Source organism: Oncorhynchus tshawytscha, linkage group LG05 (assembly GCF_018296145.1).
Source record: "Oncorhynchus tshawytscha isolate Ot180627B linkage group LG05, Otsh_v2.0, whole genome shotgun sequence".
NCBI lineage: Eukaryota > Metazoa > Chordata > Actinopteri > Salmoniformes > Salmonidae > Oncorhynchus > Oncorhynchus tshawytscha.
Window position 1 is genome coordinate 81497992 of NC_056433.1, and position 10861 is coordinate 81508852.

Sequence of the window (10861 nt, forward strand, 5' to 3'; positions counted from 1 at the left end):
AATGAGCATAGCCCAGAACCATGGTGTGGAATCAGAATAATCATAGTGTAATGAGCATAGCTCAGAACCATGGTGAGGAATCAGAATAATCATAGTGTAATGAGCATAGCCCAGAACCATGGTGTGGAATCAGAATAATCATAGTGTAATGAGCATAGCCCATGGTGTGGAATCAGAATAATCATAGTGTAATGAGCATAGCCCAGAACCATGGTGTGGAATCAGAATAATCATAGTGTAATGAGCATAGCCCAGAACCATGGTGTGGAATCAGAATAATCATAGTGTAATGAGCATAGCCCAGAACCATGGTTTGGAATCAGAATAATCATAGTGTAATGAGCATAGCCCAGAACCATGGTGAGGAATCAGAATAATCATAGTGTAATGAGCATAGCCCAGAACCATGGTGAGGAATCAGAATAATCATAGTGTAATGAGCATAGCCCAGAACCATGGTGAGGAATCAGAATAATCATAGTGTAATGAGCATAGCCCAGAACCATGGTGAGGAATCAGAATAATCATAGTGTAATGAGCATAGCCCAGAACCATGGTGAGGAATCAGAATAATCATAGTGTAATGAGCATAGCCCAGAACCATGGTGAGGAATCAGAATAATCATAGTGTAATGAGCATAGCCCAGAACCATGGTGAGGAATCAGAATAATCATAGTGTAATGAGCATAGCCCAGAACCATGGTGAGGAATCAGAATAATCATAGTGTAATGAGCATAGCCCAGAACCATGGTGAGGAATCAGAATAATCATAGTGTAATGAGCATAGCCCAGAACCATGGTGAGGAATCAGAATAATCATAGTGTAATGAGCATAGCCCAGAACCATGGTGAGGAATCAGAATAATCATAGTGTAATGAGCATAGCCCAGAACCATGGTGTGGAATCAGAATAATCATAGTGTAATGAGCATAGCCCAGAACCATGGTGAGGAATCAGAATAATCATGTGTGTAATGAGCATAGCCCAGAACCATGGTGAGGAATCAGAATAATCATAGTGTAATGAGCATAGCCCAGAACCATGGTGAGGAATCAGAATAATCATAGTGTAATGAGCATAGCCCAGAACCATGGTGAGGAATCAGAATAATCATAGTGTAATGAGCATAGCCCAGAACCATGGTGAGGAATCAGAATAATCATAGTGTAATGAGCATAGCCCAGAACCATGGTGAGGAATCAGAATAATCATAGTGTAATGAGCATAGCCCAGAACCATGGTGAGGAATCAGAATAATCATAGTGTAATGAGCATAGCCCAGAACCATGGTGTGGAATCAGAATAATCATAGTGTAATGAGCATAGCCCAGAACCATGGTGAGTAATCAGAATAATCATAGTGTAATGAGCATAGCCCAGAACCATAGTGAGGAATCAGAATAATCATAGTGTAATGAGCATAGCCCAGAACCATGGTGAGGAATCAGAATAATCATAGTGTAATGAGCATAGCCCAGAACCATGGTGAGGAATCAGAATAATCATAGTGTAATGATTATAGCCCAGAACCATGGTGAGGAATCAGAATAATCATAGTGTAATGAGCATAGCCCAGAACCATGGTGAGGAATCAGAATAATCATAGTGTAATGAGCATAGCCCAGAACCATGGTGTGGAATCAGAATAATCATAGTGTAATGAGCATAGCCCAGAACCATGGTGTGGAATCAGAATAATCATAGTGTAATGAGCATAGCCCAGAACCATGGTGAGGAATCAGAATAATCATAGTGTAATGAGCATAGCCCAGAACCATGGTGAGGAATCAGAATAATCATAGTGTAATGAGCATAGCCCAGAACCATGGTGAGGAATCAGAATAATCATAGTGTAATGAGCATAGCCCAGAACCATGGTGAGGAATCAGAATAATCATAGTGTAATGAGCATAGCCCAGAACCATGGTGAGGAATCAGAATAATCATAGTGTAATGAGCATAGCCCAGAACCATGGTGAGGAATCAGAATAATCATAGTGTAATGAGCATAGCCCAGAACCATGGTGAGGAATCAGAATAATCATAGTGTAATGAGCATAGCCCAGAACCATGGTGAGGAATCAGAATAATCATAGTGTAATGAGCATAGCCCAGAACCATGGTGAGGAATCAGAATAATCATAGTGTAATGAGCATAGCCCAGAACCATGGTGAGGAATCAGAATAATCATAGTGTAATGAGCATAGCCCAGAACCATGGTGAGGAATCAGAATAATCATAGTGTAATGAGCATAGCCCAGAACCATGGTGTGGAATCAGAATAATCATTTTAAAAGAATAATTGAGTTGTTTAAATTCAGAAGGCTGCTAAAATCATCCTCCTTTGCATATAGCCAGGAGAGGCTAAACTATTTATAGAGGCAGATATTTCCAGACAGATATTTCCAAACAGATATTTCTAGACAGATATTTCTGGACGGACCGATTGAGTCTACATTAGTGCTTGTCTTAACACAGTTTTTTAATGCTGTGAGCCCTTTGGAAGCTTCCTTTGATGCACAAAAAAAACTAAAAACAATATTTATAGTCTTGACCCTAAAGGAATCATTTACTAACGACTAGTGTGTTCTTCAGGACATTTCTGAGATTGACTATGTGGTCATGTCTTGTCTTTGTGAACCTCTTTATCTCAGTTGGTAGAGTGTGACGCTTGCATTGTCACAATAGTGGGTTCTATTCCGGGACCCCCCATAGGTAAAACATGTAAGACAAGATGCTTTGCATAAAAGCGTCTGCTGAAGGGAATACATTATTATATGATCTATATATTATATATTATACAGGAGGAGATGTCGGAGCTGCGAGGTTTAATCCGTCTGACGGAGAAGGAGCGGAGGTGTCTGGACTGGAGTCTAATGGCCCAGAAGGCCCAGGATGCAGCTGGAGCCCTGATCTCTGAGAGCCTCGCTGAGGAGATAGAGGACAGGAGGACAGAACAGCAGGTAACAACCCTAACCTATCCCTAACCTTAACTTGAATCTAACCTAACCATCTGAGATTCTCGCTGAGGAGAAAAAGGACGGGGACCGAACAGCAGATAGCAACCCCAACCCTAACCCTAACTTAACCTAACCACCTGAGAGCCTCACTGAAGAGATAGAGGACAGGACAGGACAGAACACCAGGTAGCAGGACATCACAATCTGATCTGATTATTCTGATCAATGACCAGTCATCTTTTACTTGCATATGTATCCTCCTACTTTGAAGGGGTAAGCGGAGAAGGTGCTTGAGTCTCTAGACGATCCTATCCACCAATCAGGGCTGTGTATGTAAATATATTTCATGTTTTTTTTTTCAATAACTTTGGTGCTGTTTTCGCAAGTGTGTGGGGCATTTTCAAATCTCTTAGTACAAAACGCCAAACTGGTAATACCAACCTGGTCTCAGAGCATTTTGTATTAATCTGTATGTACAGTGCCATCGGAAATTATTCAGACCCTTGACTTTTTCCACATTTTGTTACGTTTCAGCCTAATTCTGAAATTGATTCTATAAAAATACATCCTCAGCAATCTACACACAATAACCCATAATGACAAAGCGAAAACAGGTTTTTAGAAATGTTTGTAAATGTATTAAAACCAAAGAACAGAACTACCTTATTTACGTAAGTATTCAGATCCTTTGATATGAGACTCTAAATTGAGCTCAGGTGCATCCTGTTTCCATTGATCATCCTTGAGATGTTTCTTCAACTTGATTGGAGTCCACCTGTGATAAATACAATTTATTGGAAAGGCACACACCTGTCTATATGTCCTACAGTTGACAGTGCATGTCAGAGCAAAAACCAAGCCATGATGTCGAAGGAATTGTCCGTAGAGCTCTGAGACAGGATTGTGTCGAGGCACAGATCTGGGGGAAGGGTACCAAAACATTTCTGCAGCATGGCAGTTTCCCAAGAACACAGTGACCTCCATCATTCTTAAATGGAAGAAGTTTGGAACCACCAAGACTTCCTAGAGCTGGCTGCCTGGTCAAACTGAGCAATCGGAGGAGAAGGGTCTTGGACAAGAACCCGATGGTCACTCTGACAGAGCTCTAGAGTTTCTCTGTGGAGATGGGAGAACCTTCCAGAAGGACAACCATCTCTGCAGCAATCCACCAATTAGGCATTTATGGTGAGTGGCCAGCCTGAAGCCCCTCCTCAGTAAAAAGCACATGACAGCCTGCTTGGAGTTTGCCAAAAGGCACCTAAAGGACTCTCAGACCATGAGAAACAAAATTCTCTCATCTGATGAAACCAAGATTGAACTCTTTGGCCTGAATGCCAAGTGTCACGTCTGGAGGAAACCGGGTACCATTTTTCAGCGTCAGGGATTGGGAGACTAGTCAGGATCGAGGCAAAGATGAATGGAGCAAAGTACAGAGAGAGAGATCCTTGATGAATACAATTTGTACATGTTACGAATTTGTTAAATGTACAATATGTTACGAATTTGTGAAACAAACTCTAGCTAGGTGCTAACGTTAGCTAGGCTAGGGGTCAGGGTTAAGGTTAAGTTTTGGAGTTAGCTTAAAGGGTTAGGGTTAGGGGAAGGATTAGTTAACAGGGTTAAGGTTAGGGGAAGGGTTAGCTAACAGGGTTAAGTTTAGTGGAAGGGTTAGCTAACAGGGTTAAGTTTAGTGGAAGGGTTAGCTAACAGGGTTACAGTTAGTGGAAGGGTTAGCTAACAGGGTTACAGTTAGTTGAAGGGTTAGCTAACAGGGTTACAGTTAGTGGAAGGGTTAGCTTGGCGAATCCAAGCTTGATATTGGTCTGAATTAATGTCATCATCGCGTGCCTCATCAATGGCCAGAAGGAGGGTGGCTCATTGGGGATGGAAAACATTATCCTTTCACATCTATAGTAATCCTATATTTATATTTTACCATATTGTATTGTACTTGTATATTGTCGTGGACCTGTCTGGCTCAATTAGTAAGAGCATAGCAGTAGAAACGCCAAAGTTGTGGGTTCTATTCCCACTGGGGTCAAATAGGACAATGTATTGTCATCACTTTGGATAAAGTGTGACGTCTGCTATGTAAATGACATATATTATGGTGTTACAGTACAGTATTGGCCAATGCAATTTTATTAAAGCGGTGTGAAACCCTCTATCAAGAAGACACCAGCAACTTCATGTTGGATACATGTTTACTGTACAGGCCATTTGTAACGTACAGTGTATCTCATCTCGTCAATATCATAATAACACATTACAACACATATCATACTTAATATCTTTATACTTTATAAACATACATTTTCATTATGTAGTTCTCAATCTGTGGTAGGCAAACTAGTTTAAAATCTATAGGCATAAATTATTCATAAATTATTATAAAGTCATAGTAAAATGCATTTTAACAAATGACAAGACAATTATATAAAAAGTAATGTGAGCTTTTTGCGAAAGGAAATTACTTTAAATAATGACTTCATATGTCTTGTAATGTGAGCTGTGTATTTCTAGATGAAACGTTTGACAGAAATGCAACTTTATAATTGTGTGTGTTGTACTTAGTCAACTGAAAATCAGCTTATAGTCATGAAATAACTGCCCTTTTAATGATCTGTTATGAGTTTTGTACTAAGAGTTGTGAAAATGTACCAACACCCACAGAATCAGACTGAGCATTTCAAAAGGAGGCTCAGGGAAATACAGTATAAAACATATATTATTTCGAGTTGTTTTCATGAAATAAACACAGCGATTTATTAAGACATACAGAGATGATTTAAAATCTGAATTTCTCGTCCATCATCTTAGGAAAACGCGTACACTTAAGTGGAAATCAACCAATCCTCCATCGTTAACACAACGGAAAGGTCACATGCTTTATTATCTAAATGTTGAAAGTTTGTGGGCGACGGAGACACAAAATGGTGTAGTTTGAGGTCATGTGGCGGAGATTGATGCAGGCGCTGGAGATGGGGGGTGGGCAGGTGGGTCTGGAGATGGGGGGTGGGCAGGTGGGTCTGGAGATGGGGGTGAGCAGGTGGGTCTGGAGATGGGGGGTGAGCAGGTGGGTCTGGAGATGGGGGGTGAGCAGGAGGGTCTGGAGATGGGGGGTGAGCAGGTGGGTCTGGAGATGGGGGGGTGAGCAGGTGGGTCTGGAGATGGGGGTGGGCAGGTGGGTCTGGAGATGGGGGGTGAGCAGGTGGGTCTGGAGATGGGGGTGAGCAGGTGGGTCTGGAGATGGGGGGTGAGCAGGAGGGTCTGGAGATGGGGGGTGAGCAGGTGGGTCTGGAGATGGGGGTGAGCAGGTGGGTCTGGAGATGGGGGTGGTGAGCAGGTGGGTCTGGAGATGGGGTGGTGAGCAGGTGGGTCTGGGCAGGTGTGATGTTGTTGATGTTGGTGTGCGTCTGTATGCTGTTTACATGTGTATGTTTTCTATTGTTTAAACAACAAACAACGTACCAAAAAATTATAAATAATAGATGGGTAGCCCCTCCCTCCCTCCCTCCCTCCCTGTCTATGTAATTGACTGTCTGTCTGTCTGTCTGTCTGTCTGTCTGTCTGTCTGTCTGTCTGTCTACTGTAGAATCACTACATCTTACCAATGCTTTGCGTCTGTTGTGTAGCAGGTTCAAACCCTGCTCTGGGAATTCCCCCTTAATCGCATCCTTTAACTTTAACCGAAGTCATGAGTTCAATGACACAGGCCCAATGACACAGGCCCAATGACACAGGCCCAATGTCACAGGCCCAATGTGTTTCTGTCGCCGTTATTGTAGACGACCTATGACACCACATTGCATCAGAGGGATATAGAGCTTAGCACGCTAGGAGCTAATGAGGATCTAATTACCTGTCATCTATTTGCCTGTTGTGTGTTCCAGAGGACTTCTGAGAACGAGGATAAGCTAAGCAGCGATGGAGACATCCCTGGGCCTCAAAACCGTGCCATCCTTCGAGAGCTACAGGCTGTCCTGCAACGGTATATATATATATATAAGGGAATATTTTCATACGGTTTCCAGGTTATGGGATAACATTTTAAGATGACACAACTTTGAAGTCAAGTGTGAAGTTACAGAAATGTTCCAAACAATGTCAAATAAAAAACTGCTCCATGAATCAAGGTTAAAGTAACATCAACCAAATGTTACTGCCCTGGAATGTTCTCTAAGGGACATTCTCAGAACACTGAGGACAAATAGAACTCTGAGGAACACAATTCCCAGAGACGGGTTCAGGGATCCAAACTAGCTGAGTCTCTCCGCCATCTCACAACCTTCCCTGAAGGCCTATCTGTTTGTAGACCATATAGTTTTGGTACTTTACATTGAATATAGAATGTATAAACGAGAAAATAAGTCCTTAACTGACTATACCCTAAAGGCATGCTTATCATCATGGGGTACTAGCATTACTTGCATTGAGCATGTATCTTAAACAAAAGGCATTCTGTAGTGTGTGTGTGTGTGTGTGTGTGTGTGTGTGTGTATGAGAAGGTGTATGAGAAGGTGTGTGTGTGTGTATAAGAAGGTGTGTGTGTGTGTGTGTGTGTGTGTGTGTGTGTGTGTGTGTGTGTGTGTATGAGAAGGTGTATGAGAAGGTGTGTGTGTGTATAAGAAGGTGTGTGTGTGTATGTGTGTTTGTGTGTGTACTTACAAAGAGGTATTCAGTTGATCACAATCACCTCAGCCCATACAGGCCATCTCTCAGGGCATCTGTTGCCGGGTGTTAGACTGTTGCTTAGGAACGCTATCAGCAGAAATGCAGACTGAGGATGTAAATTGTTCATGGCTGTCTGCTGGGGCTTACATGGGGTTATACCTTCCAGATTGGCACTGAGGGTCCTTGAAGTTGGGTGTGTGTGGAATGAGAGAGAGTGTTTTGTTGTGCCTCAGGCTTTGTTCAAATACTTTAAAAATGCACCCTGCCTTACTTGCAGTAATGGGGCTGGGTGGTCATGTTGAGGGAAATGAAGTACCACATCCACTACGAAGCTTTGTGGAACAGTAAAGTCACCCCTGTGCTGTGGTCTCCCAGGGAGCAGGTGCTGAAGAGGAGAGTGTCAGCGGTGAGGGAGTCTCTGGACTTGGTTCTCTCCGACAGCGCCTCTCGCAGGAGAGGCAACGATGAGCAGATGGCTCGGCTCACACAAGCTCACAGGTAACCAGGAAACACACTTCCTACTTATATGACTACTTCCTGTCCACTACTTACCTCTATGACTACTTCCAGTTCGCTCTCTGTAGTATCTCTTTGACATACAGAGAGAGTGAGTGGGTGTGCAGGTTTCTTGCTGTATCCCTACACACCTGATTCAGTTATTCAAGGTCTTGATGTGCAGCTGATAAGTGGAGTCAGATGTTAGCTAGATTGGGTCTGGAGTTAAATCCGGTTCGCTTGACTCTGACAGCCATCTTTCTCTGTTTTATAATGTTGTCTCCAGCTAGAGCATCCTGTAACTTTAATTAGCTAATCAATTCAATCAATCAATAAACTTAGTGAGTGGCTCTGACAGCCATCTGTCTCTGTTTTGCAGCAAGGCCACAGGGTCGTACCGGAACGCTCGCAGGAAGTACAGGGAGAAGCTGTGGAGGCTGGAGAGTCAGGTGTCAGCAATGTCAGATCGTCACATGACCCAGATCGGGGCCCTGAAGGCCACGCTGGAGGCCATGGAGTGCAGGAGGGAGGAGACTGTACTCTGACTGAGCTGAGGTCAGCTTCTGGGGACATTGGTCCTAACTTCTGGTACAGGGTCAGATATTATAATCCAAAATGGTTCGGATGAATTTGGGATTTGAGAGTTAGGATTAGCCTCGTACTACCATCCTGATCTCGCGAGTTTACATAAAATATGTTTTATTACCTCTACTTTACTACACATACTTTACTACATCTACTTTACTACACCTACTTTACTACAGCTACTTTACTAAGCTACTTTACATTACTAATCTACTTTACTACATCTACTTTACTATCTCTACTTTACTACAGCTACTTTACTAAGCTACTTTACATTACTAATCTACTTTACTAATCTACTTAACTAAACTTGCGGAATCAGGATGGTAGTACGAAGCCAAGTAAGGATTGGACTGATGATCAAATAATCTGATCCTTGATCTGTGGTTAGAGGCAACTACTCTTGCCAGCCCTGCCTCCATTCTGGCCATATAGAGACGATGATGTGTTATCTTCATTCAAGAAAATGGCAGCATTATCCACATGCTCAGATCCAGAAAGGTGTAAGCATCTGAGCCTGGTTAGGATTTGACCCTGAGGTCATGGGTTATTTTCCCACACAGCCTGACTCTATGAAGCCTGGCCCTGCTCCTCTGATCTGACAGTGGAGAGGTGATGAGGTCTGATGTGTCCACGCTCACCGCTTGTCTTGTTTCTGGTGCTTTTTCACAACGTTTATCTCTCTCTTCCCTCTTCCTCTCATGCTCTCTCCCTCTCCTTTTCCCTCTCCATCTTCTTGCCCCCTCCATCTCATTCACTATCTCCTTCTCTCCTCTCCCGTCCTCTCTTCATTCATCTCCCTCTCTCCCCCTCTGCCCTGTCTGAGGCGTCTGGCCAGCTGCAGCTGTGACCAGCGGTCAGGAGGTTAAGGCAAAGGTTGAGTGTCACACCCACCGGGTCACAGCGGTGCCTGGCTGTTGTGTCAACCTCTGAATGGAGGGTTCAGGGGGCCAGACTAGGAGGTGAGCCCCTGCTACCCTGACTCTTGCCTGAGCTTGCCCTCTGTGGCAGCAGGGGTCATCAGGGTGGATCTGCTGCCCTGTTCCCCTCTCCCTGGGTCTCCCTGTGTCTCCCTGGGTCTCCCTGTGTCTCCCTGTGTCTCCCTGTGTCTCCCTGTGTCTCCCTGGGTCTCCCTGTGTCTCCCTGGGTCTCCCTGGGTCTCCGTGGGTCTCCCTGTGTCTCCCTGGGTCTCCCTGTGTCTCCCTGGGTCTCCCTGGGTCTCCCTGTGTCTCCCTGGGTCTCCCTGGGTCTCCCTGTGTCTTAATGACCATTGTTATAATAGCTGCTATTAGAACATAGTATACAATTATCATTCCATTTAGCTATCTCTCTCTCTCTCTCTCTCTCTCTCTGTCTCTCTGTCTCTCTCTCTCTCTCTCTCTCTCTCTCTCTCTCTCTCTCTCTCTCTCTCTCTCCCCTCTCTCTCTCTCTCTCTCTCTATCTCTGTCTCTATCTCTGTCTCTCTCTCTCTCGTTCTCACTACTGTGCGTTTGCCTCCAGCTCATCAAAGGGTCTCAATCCAGGTTCTAACCTCTGGTTGACTCTGCTTTCCTGGCAAAAGATGTCACGGGAAGGGGAAAAGAGAAGGGGAAAAGAGAAGGAGACATTGATGCACTCACCCATGTCTATAGCATTGTTACAGTAAATATCATGTGCTTATGTCATTATAGTAATGTGTGATTTCTCTACAGTCTCAGGACTCAGCGTCTGTATGATAGGGTCCAGCTGATGATCATGTATTTACATCAACTGGAATGTGTTTCACAATGACTGTTTTGAATTATTGAATGAACTTATCTCCTTGGTTTGGAATGAAATCATGCTACTGAAAGACATATAGAATCTATTTTTAAAAAAAGGACAAGTTTAATATAATCCTGGTGTAACGATCTAATGCAGGAAATGTGGATACGAAGTGTGTTTGCTTTGCATAAGGGGTATATCAAAAATGATCTGTGAACAGATTGAGGAAACAGCGGATCTGTAGATGCCTGGGAACAAGTCCCCCTGCCATTATTACACAATAACAGAGGCTGTCAATCACACACACAGAGGGCAATGACCCTAGGGTTGAAGGTCACCTCATTTACTCTCTGCATCCGTATCTCATTTAAATAAATTGTCCTGCTAAGCCGTATAAAGA

General features: G+C 43.5%; 1 protein-coding gene across 3 annotated transcripts in view; it reads left to right on the plus strand.

The window, feature by feature from the left end:
* The window catches only part of ushbp1 (Usher syndrome 1C binding protein 1), a 30683-nt gene extending 19822 nt beyond the window's left edge, over window positions 1-10861 (plus strand). For 2 of the 3 annotated variants that reach the window (XM_042322498.1, XM_042322497.1), the window contains 4 exons: window positions 2809-2967; window positions 6858-6955; window positions 8014-8136; window positions 8513-9462. In XM_042322498.1, the coding sequence (XP_042178432.1) occupies window positions 2809-2967; window positions 6858-6955; window positions 8014-8136; window positions 8513-8678 (546 nt within the window). In that variant the 3' untranslated portion in view covers window positions 8679-9462. Of the gene's footprint in view, window positions 1-2808; window positions 2968-6857; window positions 6956-8013; window positions 8137-8512; window positions 9463-10218 lie in introns of those variants that run through there. The other variant, XM_042322496.1, reaches the window with a different exon arrangement.